Below are 12720 nucleotides of genomic sequence, written 5' to 3'. Positions count from 1 at the left end.
ACGTTTGAGTGTCTTCAAAAGAAAACTATGACAACTAAATAAGAACGGATGGAGTACCGATTAGACCGTTTGAGTGTCTTCAAAAAAAAACTATGACAAGTAAATAAGAACGGACGAAGTACCGATTACATCGTTTGACTCTCTTCAAATGAAAACTATGACAACTAAATAAAAACAGACGGAATACCGATTACATCGTTTGACTGTTTTCAAAAGAAAACTATGACAACTAAATAAGAACGGACAGAGTACCGATTACGTCATTTGACTGCCTTCAAAAGTAAACTATGACAACTAAATAAAAACTGACGAAGAGCAAATTACATCGTTTGACTGTCTTCAAAAGTAAACTATGACAATTAAATAAGAACAGATGGAGTACCGATTATACCATTTGATTGTCTTTAAAAGTAAACTATGACAACTAAACAAGAACGAACGAAGTACTGATTACATCGTTTGCTGTCTTCAAAAGAAAACTACGACAACTAAATAAGAACGGACGAAGTACCAATTACATCGTTTGGCTCTCTTCAAATGAAAATTATGACAATTAAACAAGAACGAACGAAGTATCGCTTACATCATTTGTCTGTCTTCAAAAGTAAACCATGACAACTAAATAAGAACAGACGGAGTATCCATTACAGTGTTTGACTGTCTTAAAAAGTAAACTATGACAACTAAATAAGAACAGACGGAGTACCGTTTGACTGTCTTCAAAAGTAAACCATGACAACTAAATAAGAACAGACGGAGTATCGATTACAGTGTTTGACTGTCTTCAAAAGTAAACTATGACAACTAAATAAGAACTGTCGGAGTACCGATTACATCGTTTGACTGTCTTCAAAAGAAAACTATGACAACTAAATAAGAATAGATGGAGTACCGATTATACCGTTTGACTGTCTTTAAAAAGTAAACTATGACAACTAATAAGAACGGACGGAGTACCGATTACAAGGGCATAATGGTAAATTCATTGGTCCATTATACCATATAAGAAAGAAGAAGAAGCTAAATTACTTAACCAAACAATTTTCCAACTTATTCTTCTTGTTTTATCATTTCTCTCTTCCCCACGCACAAAAAAAAACAATAAAAAAACAATTCAAATCCAATTATAATCACCCTACCTCGTAAATCGTGCCTAGTACTTTTTTCAGTACTTAAAAGTACTGAATTCAGATCAACTCGAAGAAGTTCAGTAATTTTGTACTTATTACATATATGGAGAGTACGGATTCATCAACCGCGACACGACATCAGCAACCTCATCAGCTTCCACCGGGTTTTCGATTTCACCCCACCGATGAAGAACTCGTCGTTCACTACCTCAAGAAAAAAGTTGCGACCGCTCCGATACCAGTTGATATTATTGCTGAAGTTGATTTATATAAGTTTGATCCATGGGAACTCCCTGGTACGTACAATTTTTTTTTTTTTTACTATAAGAAAAAAAAATAATGTTATGTCATTAAACTATAGAAATATTGTGGTTGATCAATTTAACGCAATAAATAAATTGATCGACGACGGACAAATTCTGCTGCTAAACTGCAAAAATTTGTGTTTGTAGCTAATTTCGAGTTTTATATATATATATATATATATTGTTTTCATTTCCATAACTTATAAGTTATAGAGATAATATCCTGCTACCCCTGAACTATACACAAAACGACAGAAATACACCTCAACTTAAAGGGGTCCTATTATTCCGGAACTAACTAAAAGTGTAATTTTGACACCTTTAATGCCTACATGGCACAACACACTGAAGTGTCCACGTAGGCACACGTGTGTGCTACGTAGGTACTAAGGGTGTCAAAATTACACTTTTAATTAATTCGGAAGTAATAGAACCCTCTTTAAATTGAGGTGTGTCACAGTCGTTTTGGGTATAGTTTAAGGGGTAATAAGGTATTTTCTCTAAGTTATATATAATGAAAAAGAATCGAAATTAGTGACAGACAAATTCTGTTGCTAAACTACAAAAAAAGGTGTTTGATTAATTTAATTAGTGATTATTAAATAAATAAAAAAAAGATAATTTACTTGCTACAACAACAGATTGACGATAAATTTCGTAGCTAATTTCTAGAGATAAAATTTATTTATTTTTATTTTTCTTCGTTATCTTCATGTTTATCGTAAAGTTTCTACGACTAATAGATTTTTCAAAAAAAGTAAAGTTTGGAAGATCACGACTGATCCTAAAGAGGAAGTAAGGTAAAACCAGCATGTCGTATCAACGGAAAGTTTTAAAAATATTTTATTATTCCTAGATGGGAATAGCTTCTATAAAAAGTGAATTTATAAATATGACAAATTACATGCACTAAGAGGTAAAGTTTAAATAATTTTTTTTAACTCTATTGGTGTATATAAGTTAGAGCTTTAAATATATATGTGAATATTTTTTTTTTTAAAATGAAAAAATTCTTTATTTTCATCTTTAACTATACGCGAAAAGGCTGAGACATACTCAAACTTTAGGAGGGTCCTATACTCTCTGGACTAATTAAAACTGTATTTTTGACAATCTTAGTACCTACGTGATACATACGTGACACAACACACTGAAAAGTCGACGTAGACACACGTGTGTGCCTCGTAGATAGTAAGGTTGTCAAAACTACGATTTAAATTAGTTCAGGGGTAATAGGACCTTTCTAAAATTCGGGTTTATCTTAGCCTTTTCGCATATAGTTCAAGGTGGAAATAAAATCGTATGTTCATTTGTTTTAGGTCTTTTTAAAGTTTTTTGAGGGTGTTTTTCATGCAGCTAAAGCGATTTTCGGAGAACAAGAATGGTATTTTTTTAGTCCAAGAGATCGAAAATACCCTAACGGGGCAAGGCCAAATCGGGCAGCAACATCGGGTTATTGGAAGGCTACCGGAACCGACAAGCCGGTATTTACCTCCGGTGGAAATAAAAAAGTTGGGGTAAAAAAAGCGCTTGTTTTTTACGGTGGTAAACCACCAAAAGGGGTAAAAACTAACTGGATTATGCATGAATATAGAGTTGCAGAAAATAAAATAAATAATAAACCTCTTGGTTGTGATACTATTGCCAACAAAAAAGGATCATTGAGGGTAAGTTAACAAACCCCCCCCTCCCACCTCTTTTTTTTCGTCAATTTAATTAAAGTTTTAAATTTTTTGACGAAAAAGTTTTAAGTTATGTACATGATTGTTAAAAAAAAAAAGAGAAAATACTCTATTTCCACCGCTGAACTATAAACAAAATCACTGAGACACAGTACACTCTAACTTAAAGAGATTTGTATTACCCTGGACTAATTAAAACCATATTTTTGGCAACCTTAATGCTCACATGGCACATATGTGGCACACTGCGTGAATCAACATACTGAAGGTATGTGTCATGTAGGCACTTAAGGTTGCTAAAAATACGATTTTAATTAGTGTGGGGGTAATAAGCCCCTTTGAGTTGGGGTGTATTTCAGCAATTTCGTTTATAGTTCAGGATGGAAACAGTGCATTTACTAAAAAAAAAAAAAAAAAAAAGAAATTATACTATTAATATAATTTAACTGGCTATAATAAGGTTATCACTATCGAAAAAAATGGAAATTTCTGATGGACGGAAATGTACTCTGTCACATATCGTTTTCGATGGATTTCCAACGATGTTTCGATGGATTAATCTGTCGAAAATCTTGCCTATATTTAGTATGTTTTTCAATTTCAATATTTTACAAGACAAGTTATCGCAAGATTCAAAAATTTTTCTTTCTTAAATATCGTTTTCAGTCAAATTAAGACGCTTAAATTGAGACAGAAGGGTAAAGTATATAATTAAAACTTTATTTTCCATGTTACTATATGATGCTTGATGTAGAGAGTTATCAAATTTAACATATTGATCTTTCCTATCGTCAGTGCATAAAACATAAATTCGAATAAATTTAATATTTCACTATATTATATGTTTTTTTTAATTCTTTTTTTTTTTTTTTTGCAGTTAGATGATTGGGTTTTATGTAGAATTTACAAGAAGAATAACAGACAAAGGCCAATAGATATTCATGAGAGGGATGATATGAATGATATAATGGTACCACCATTATTTTTTCAACAAAAAACACAAGAAATTAAACCTTCAAATTATGGTACATTGCTCGAAAACGAATCGAATAATATGTACGATGGAATTATAAATAACACGAGCAATATGATCATCAACAATAATGAACAGTTATCGTCAAAGTTGTACTGGAATAATGTCGATGAAACAACAACCACAACAACAACAACAACAACAACAGACGCGAACAATGGGGACGATGGACTTAACAATATGAATAATGCGCGAATTACTCAACATGATCAGAGTAGCTCCATCGCCAGTTTCCTGAGCCAACTTCCTCAAAATCCGTCAATTCAACAACAACAACAACAACAACAACAACATGTATTGGGATGTTTTAACGATGGAGTTGTCTTTCGACAACCTTATAATCAAGTTACCGGCATGAATTGGTATTCTTGAATATTGGTCATCACAACTGTCTGCTCAGACTGTAACATGCAGTAACAACAGACAGTGGAACAGAACTAGCAACAGACGCATTCAATTTCAACTTTAATTTCTTTAGTGTGTCCTACTTCAGACTTCTTATCAATGCTTTTAACTTACGTGCACTGACAATATATACTTTTTAAGGTGACCTGTAACTAGATATCAGGTGTTGAAGAGTTATAACTTGCTATAAACGAAATAATCAAAGCACAACCCATGTTGGTACATTAATTAAACACAAAATCTCCCAACTGTATAAAATGAACCAACCATATGGTATATATACTCAACACCATTTATTAGGTTACTGTTGGGTTCAATTGGCGTGAATGAAAAATGAAAAGTTACTTGGAAGGGATACAACTCTTCGAGTAAAAGACACACTATTTCGGAAAAAGGTATGACTGTTTAGATGTTGCGTCTGTTTGAAAAAGACATACTCTTTCAATTGGACAGACATGACTGTTCAGAAAGGTACACATTTCCGGTGAACCATTGGCACCTTTCGGATGGGGCACTTAATGGCTATATAAACATGCCTTTTTCCATAGATTTAGTATAAATTTTTCTGCACTTGAAAACATTTCTTGTCTTCTAAAATATTCCGTGCGATCATCTAACAGTTGAGTGAGTTTGAAGAGAATCCGATCGTTTGAGGTACCACTACAGTCGGATTATTAAGTCATTTTATTCTGGGAGGAAAAATCCTCAACCTCGGGTACTTGAGGAAAATTATTTCCTTAAGGACACTCCGTGAATTCGAAGGATTTGACTTTTTCTGCTTCATTTAATTTCCTTTAAAATACTGAAAACACACTTCTTTAAAAGATCGTTTTTGATCTTGTGTTAAAAGTGTGGAACACTTCATAAGTGTTCTTGATTTATTCTTGAACTTGTGTTGAAGTTGTTTTGCCAAAATACAGATTTTTATGTACCCGAAAACAACAGCTACAACAGCACCAACAGAGGAGGTAGGGTCAAGGCAGGCGGGGAAACTTAGAGAAATCAGGTGGTCTACGTTCATTGTATGCATTCTTGCCTTCGCTGCCTTCTTCAGTGCCATAAAATAGAAGAGTAGCATCTCCTCCAAGGGCCTGACATTATTTTAAACAAACAAATAAAATTCGTACCATAAGTATTTTTGCTTATTTAAGGCTAATACGTAAATATGACTCTAAACTTGACACCAAATTATAACATTGGCCTTAAACTTTGACAGTGCATAAGTAGGTCCTTTAACTATACAAAACCTGAACAAATAAACACTCCACCCCTATGTGGCAAAATGCGTGTATATGCTCAAAACCACGCGCTTCGGAGTTAGAATTGAAGGGTTTTTTCGTATAGTTAAAGGGCATACTTGTGCACTGACACAGTTAAAGGTCATAGTTATAATGCAACTTTTTATTAGGTGGCAGCATCTGAGTGGATGACTAATCCACGTAAGTGCAAGTAAGGTACACACGTGTAAGTTGCAAAATCGGAGTGTTTATTTGTTCAGGTTTTGTATAGTTAAAAAGACCTACTTGTACACTGTCTCAATGTTATAATTTAGTGTCAAGTTTAGGATCGTATGTATTATGAAACAGTTTAGAAGAATGAAAAATTCTGTAAAGTTTTGGATGTTGAATATGTATTATATACCTGAAGTCCAGCATGTCCATCATCAACTGCATTGAGAGCTGATTTTAGCACCCGTATTGCCGTAGGGCTATTTCTTAAGATCTCTCTGCACCACTTTATTGTTTCCGACTCCAACTTATTCAACTATATAGAAAAAGAAGAAGAAATAATAAGATATTCTATGAAGGTAGAGGTAGACCGAAGAAATATTGGAGGGAGGTGATTAGGCATGATATGGAGCAGTTATAGCTTACGGAGGACATGACTCTTGATAGGAAGGTGTAGAGGACGCGGATTAGGGTAGAGGGTGGGAATGCGTCGGTAATAGTAAGTGAGCGTTCTTTTGTGTCGGTAGTTTCTGGTTCGTGGTGTTGTGTGATGTCTATGATTTCGGTTAGATAGTCCTTAGTATTATCTTGTGGCTGTAGTATTATTTTGCATACCGTACTAGTGTATATGCATTTATCTTTTGCATACCGTACTAGTGTATATGCAAAATAATACACTAGTACGGTATGCAAAAGATAAATTCACCTGAGATAGTGGTATGGTCTGCATACACTCTACCCTCCCCAGACCCCACTATGTGGGAATACACTGGGCATGTTGTACAATCTAGATTTGTTGCCGGTACAATGTTGAGCCTATTATAGCAGCAACAACAACAGTCCCAGTGTATTCCCACAAAGTGAGGTCTGGGGAGGGTAAATGTACGCAGTCCGTACCATTACCTCCGCAGAAGTAGAGAGACTCTTTCCGATATACCCCCGACTCAAGATAGAGAAACAATGTTGAACCTATTGATGAGTATATATGTTGTGGTACTAGATTCTTAGGACTTCAAATTCTTGTAAACCAGAAATTATAGGAAAGCTAATTTTTGCTTTTCGCTATGGTTTTTATGCTAATGGTAGCTCGATCTTACGGTTAAGAAAGTAGAGAAGACAGTCGATAGACTCACCGGAACAACAGTATTCACGAGTCCCATTTTCTCTGCTTCGGAGGCAGTGTAGAACCTCGTCAAAAACCACATTTCACGAGCTTTTTTCGGTCCAACCTGTTCAGCCAGCAAAAGATTTAACCAATATAATCGGAGATTACTTAACATGAAAAGCCATAAATTGTATGTATCCTATGCTGCTCAGACTCTTTAGAAATGTCATCGGGTATGTGTCGGATCCTTCAAAAGTAGTGTATATTTGGAGGATCCGATACGGGTATGACAACCTTTTTGAAGAGTCCGAGCAACTTAGTATGTATCTTTAACGAAAAGAACCAAGGTAAGGAATCTCACCAAACGCGACATAATTGAACTTCCATAACCGGCATCAAAACTTCCTACCTGCAATTTGCAAAAGAATCAGATTTCATGAATCAAATTTAACTTTATGTAGATTATTTGTGCAGAAAGGGGCGCAGAGTATACCACAAAGGAACACGAATAATAGTAAAGTTAACAAGGGGCGCAGAGTATACCCGGTGCACTAAAGCTATCGCTATGCGTGGTATCCGGGAAAGGGCCCTACCACAAGAGTGTATGTACGCAGCCTTACCTTGCATTTCTGCCAGAGGCTGTTTCCAAGGCTTGAACCCGTGACCTCCTGGTCATATGACAGTAACTTTACTAGTTACTCCAAGCATAAAGCATCGCTTTGTTCCAACAGTAGAATACTAATATATGCATTCTCGCAAGTACAAATGTAAAAAGATTTCACCGATAAAAGCACCTTTGGGCCGGTCTGACCAAATATAGCGTTGTCTGCTGCAATTGTTAGATCGCAAACCATATGCAAAATGTGTCCACCCCCAACAGCATAACCTGCAACCTTAGTTGCAAGAAAAGCAAAAGAGTTGATTATCAGCACGGCGTTCGGGGAAGGGCCCCACCACGAGGGTGTATCGTATCGCGGTCTTACCTTGCATTTATGCCAGAGACTGTTTTCAAGGGCAACAACTTTACCAGTTACTCCAAGGACATAACAAAAGGAAGAAAAGAGATGCTTACCATTGCAATTACTGGTTTTGGTAGACGGCGAATTTGCACCTATGGATAAAAGAAGAAGAATAAGGCAAAAATTGAAAGAGAACCAACTGAAGCTACGAACTAGACACATCAAAAGTTATATCAGGTTCAAAGAACATGTAGATTACGCTACCTGTAAATCTAAAACATTGAGGCGACCAAAACTTTCAAAATCGGTATAGCCATCCTTACTTCTCAATGCCTGATCACCACCGCTACAGAATGCCTTTGTACCCTGCATCATCAAGTCATTCTTGATAAGAACAATGCATGATACAATCCACTGAATTTTTTTTTGGTTTCTCATCCGGTGTCCGGTGCCCGCATTGGAGCCCCGACTAATCCGGATAGCGCGTTGCAGGGCCCATTAAGGTGGCAGCGCTCTCAACAGTCGACCTCTAGTTAAGGGTGAAGCAGCCCCATCCACTGCACCAGAATCCATGTTGGTCACAATCCGCTGAAGTTAACACACTATAAATAGATATCTACAAAATCAAACTTGATTTCCCACCGAGTCAATGACTCTGAAAAACCAGCCAAGAGTTCTTCACTAACGCATGACCTACCAGTAGATGATTCAAGCAGAAGAATAATGAAACATATCAAAAGAGCAACTAGGTAAGATGCATTAAAAAAAAAAAAAAAAGGGAAAATGCTCGATTTCCACCCTGAAATATACGCGAAAAGGTTGAGAAACACCCGAACAGTAGGAGAGTCCTATTACCCCTGGACTAATTAAAATCGTATTTTTGACAACCTTAGTGCCTACGTGGCACATACATGTGCCTACGTGGACCCTTTAGTGTTTTGTGCCACGTAGGCACTAAGGTTGCCAAAAATATGGTTTTAATTAGTCCAGGCGTAATAGAACCCTCCTAAAGTTCGGATGTGTCTCAGATTTTTCGGGTATAGTTCAAGATGGAAATAAAACATTTTATATAAAAAAAAAAAAAAGAAGAAGCAAAATCCATCACCACAATGGCTCAGTTTTATTCGACAATAACATGTCCTAAAGTTCTCTTCCTCCACACTTCAACTGAAATCATTTCATATACATTAAAAAAGAGCAGCTCGATGCACTAAAGCTATCGCTATGCGCGGTGTCTGAGGAAGCCCCACCACAAGGGTATATCGTACGCAGCCTTACCTTGTATTTCTGCAAGAGGCTGTTTCCAAGGCTTGAACCCGTGACCTCCTGATCACATGGCAGCAACTTTACAGGTTACTCCAAGGCTCCTCCCGTTCTCATTTCACATACATTGAATTCCATAATTTCTTCGATTTGTACATGATATGAGATACTTGTATAGGAAACTTACCTTTCCGGTGAGGATGATGACTCCCACCGAGCCATCATCCCTCGCATCATTGAATGCACGAATAAGCTCCTTGATGGTGTGAGGTCGGAAAGCATTCCTTCTATCCGGTCTATTGATTGTTATCTATAACAAGACACGAAACTGATGATGAGTTAAAGTAAAACTCCAGCATTCCGGCTTCTGAGTTTCTTACATCTAAGTTGCTCGAACTCTCCAAAAATGTTGCCGCACTAATTTTGGAGGATCCAACACGCACCCGAAGACATTTTTGAAGAGTCCGAGCAACTTAGTGACTTACATCATATCAATTCAGGTAACCTCCATCATTTAGCCTCTACAAAGTCTCAAATCCCGCACTTACCAAAATGTGCCTTTCATAGTTAGTTTTTGTTATACGTAAGTTAAGATTGATTCAACAGGCCAACAATAACAACAACATACGCAGTGTATTCCCACATAATATGGTCTGGGGAGGATAGAGTGTATACAAACCATACCACTACCTCAGGAGAAGTAGAGAAGTTATTTCCGATAGAGCCTCGGCTTAGGACCGATAACAGTATACCAAACACAAAAGGTAAGTGCATATAAACTAGTACGGTATGCAAAATAGCCACACGATAATACTACAATCACAACACCACAAACAAAAAACTCTAGACACAAAAGATCGCTCCCCTACTATTACCGACGCACTCCCACTCCTAACTTTCTACCCTAATCTGCGTCCTCCACGCCTTCCTATTAAGGGTCATGTCCTCCGTAAGCTGTAACTGCTCCATATTATGCCTAATCACCTTCCACCAATATTTCTTCGGTCTACCTCTACTCTGCCTAAAACCAACATCACATAAATCTCATGGAGCTCAAGACATGTTTTTTGCACTCTATGTTGCTCTTCAAAACTATCAACGATGTGTGTCGTATTCTCCGAAAGTACGTGTACATTTGAAGAATCCAACACGGGTGCAGAAAGAGTCCCCACAACTTAACTTTGTTTGCACTAAGCTAAACAAAAGCTTTGACTAAATACACTACACCAATATCAGGGTATCTAAACAGTAATACTCTTTGTTCTAGTTTATGTGACAACATTTATTTTTTTAATTCGTTCCTAAAAGAATGACAATTTACTAATTTTTGAAAAAAAAAATAAAAAATTAACTTAAACTTCCTCTTTTAGCGTAAATAAGAAACTTTTGACCTTTAATAGGAAGGTGTGGAGGACGTGCATTAGAGTAGAGGGTTAGGGGGCGAGAGTGCGTCGGTAAAAATAGAGAAGCGTTCTTTATTTGTGTATGAAGTTTCTTGTTCGTGATGTTGAGTGTTGTGTATGATTTCGGATAGCTAGTTATTAGTTTTATCTCGTGGCTGTAGTATTATCTTGTGGCAAGTGGTGCTAGTTTATTTTGCAGACTATATTAGTTTATATGCATTAATGTTTGGTGTTTGTTATACTGCTATCGATCCTAAGCCGGGAGACTATCGGAAACCGCCTTTCTATTTCATTTGAGGTAGTGGTATACTCTGTGTACACTCTATCATCCCCGAACCATACTACGTAGAAATACACTGGGTATGTTGTTGTTGTTTTAGTCGGGACCACAAGTTTCCAAAAGTTTTCTTACTTTCTCAAGCCTATTTATTTGAATTTCATCACATAAATTGAAACAGATTCACCTTAAATAAACTAAGAATATCTCATTTTCACATTCTTGAAGCATATTATTCAATTTTATTTATGAAGCATAATCAGAAGTGGCTCATCGGTAAGGCTAGACCCCCAAAATTTTGAGTCCCCAAAAGATTTAATATGAAATTTATGATTTTAATTTCACTTAAAACAATATCAAAGATTGTAAAATATAAACATACAAAACTTAAATTAAATAAAAAAAAAAAAGAAAGAAGAACTATCTACATTTTATTAAAGATATTTTAAAAGCTTTTATCAAATCATCATAGTAATAAATAAAGTTTTCACAATAATATTCAAGTTAATACATTACAAATAAATGACCAATATTTATTAGTTAAAATTAGTCCTTATTTTTATAAATAATAAAATTACTATGTGTAGTTAAATACTTAATATTTTCTAAGAATACTATACTAAAAAATATTACGTAAGAATAAAAAAAATCACTCTAAATTATTAATAATATTTTTGTTAGGTACATATATTTAAGGCGTTGGCTTTTATGTCACTAATTTTATTGAGACATCTTGCATAATAATAATAATAAAATAAAAGGAATAAAATATCACTTACCTTAGCTATGGACTCATTAACAGCTTTTTCATAAATAATATCAGTAAAATCTCTGCCAGAATCATCGGAAGAAATAAGTCTCCAAACTGGTTCATGATTAGATACTTCCCCATGAATTTTATGGTAATTATCATTCATAGAGGAAGTACAATTGGAAGACTCAATTGAAAAAACAACATTTTGTACTGAAGGAACAACAGGCAACAAATGGTATGCAACTGAGGCCACTCTCCTCCTCATGGTGTTAAGGTCTTTCTCTGACATTATTGTTAATTAATGGTAATGTCAAATGTCAATTAATGGTTCAGAAGAGCAAGAGTAACCAAAAATGTTATTTCAAGATTGAGTAGTTTGTGTGTTATGGAATAAAAATATATGATCAGTTCATGTGGCTATTCTTGATTTATTTGGATAAGATAAGATAAGATAAGATGGTGTGATATACTGTAATTTTTGATATACTGTTATTAATATATTTGGTTATTAATAACTAATCAACTTATCTGCATGATATATTGTTATTAATATATTTGTTTATTAATAACTAGTCAACTTATTTGTGCGTTGTACGAAATTATAAAAGTATGACAATTAGAAATTTATATAAAATACAAAATAAAGATAATACATGGAGAGAATATATAAATAAATAATATAATATCATTTTCACAACCTTAATTATTAAAAAGTGGAAGAAAAAAAATAAAATATATATATATATATATAGGAAGGTTGTGGAGTTGATGATGTAGCGAAGATTGACATTTATTTTTTTTCTTCAATTTTTGAAATTTTTCTTAATTATTCTTACTTTTTATGGTTGCTGATATGGCTGAAAATACATTAATGGTTAATGGTTAATGATGAAGGTTGTAGCCATTTTCTTATGAATGGGTGTAACTCTCATTTTTATTCGAATTAAGATAAAATA

General features: G+C 35.0%; 2 protein-coding genes across 4 annotated transcripts; one reads left to right on the top strand and one right to left on the bottom strand.

Moving 5' to 3' along the window:
• The first annotated feature begins 527 nt into the window (after positions 1 to 527).
• Positions 528 to 5619, top strand: LOC107845296 (NAC transcription factor 56). Its single transcript, XM_016689531.2, has 3 exons — positions 528 to 1426; positions 2792 to 3102; positions 3995 to 5619. The coding sequence occupies exons 1-3, from the start codon at positions 1234 to 1236 to the stop codon at positions 4520 to 4522; spliced, it is 1032 nt and encodes a 343-aa protein (XP_016545017.2). The 5' UTR covers positions 528 to 1233; the 3' UTR covers positions 4523 to 5619.
• LOC107845297 (1,4-dihydroxy-2-naphthoyl-CoA synthase, peroxisomal) lies at positions 5394 to 12276 on the bottom strand. Of its 3 annotated transcripts, XM_016689533.2 has the most exons (9): positions 11790 to 12276; positions 9518 to 9640; positions 8332 to 8433; positions 8181 to 8219; positions 7903 to 8001; positions 7470 to 7517; positions 7137 to 7232; positions 6197 to 6319; positions 5394 to 5646 (listed from the first exon to the last, which is right to left on the bottom strand). In XM_016689533.2, exons 1-9 carry the CDS (start codon positions 12051 to 12053, stop codon positions 5530 to 5532), a joined length of 1011 nt encoding a protein of 336 aa, XP_016545019.2. In that variant the 5' UTR covers positions 12054 to 12276; the 3' UTR covers positions 5394 to 5529. The 3 variants fall into 3 exon arrangements, with proteins under 3 accessions (XP_016545019.2, XP_047254340.1, XP_047254339.1); XM_047398384.1 differs by lacking the exon at positions 9518 to 9640 and having other exon boundaries at positions 11790 to 12189; XM_047398383.1 differs by lacking the exon at positions 7903 to 8001 and having other exon boundaries at positions 11790 to 12184.
• Positions 12277 to 12720: the final 444 nt, after the last annotated feature.

This window comes from Capsicum annuum, chromosome 10 (genome assembly GCF_002878395.1).
Source record: "Capsicum annuum cultivar UCD-10X-F1 chromosome 10, UCD10Xv1.1, whole genome shotgun sequence".
NCBI classification, from domain to species: Eukaryota; Viridiplantae; Streptophyta; class Magnoliopsida; order Solanales; family Solanaceae; genus Capsicum; species Capsicum annuum.
Note: the sequence above shows the minus strand (reverse complement) of the source record. Positions and strands in the feature narration are given on the sequence as shown.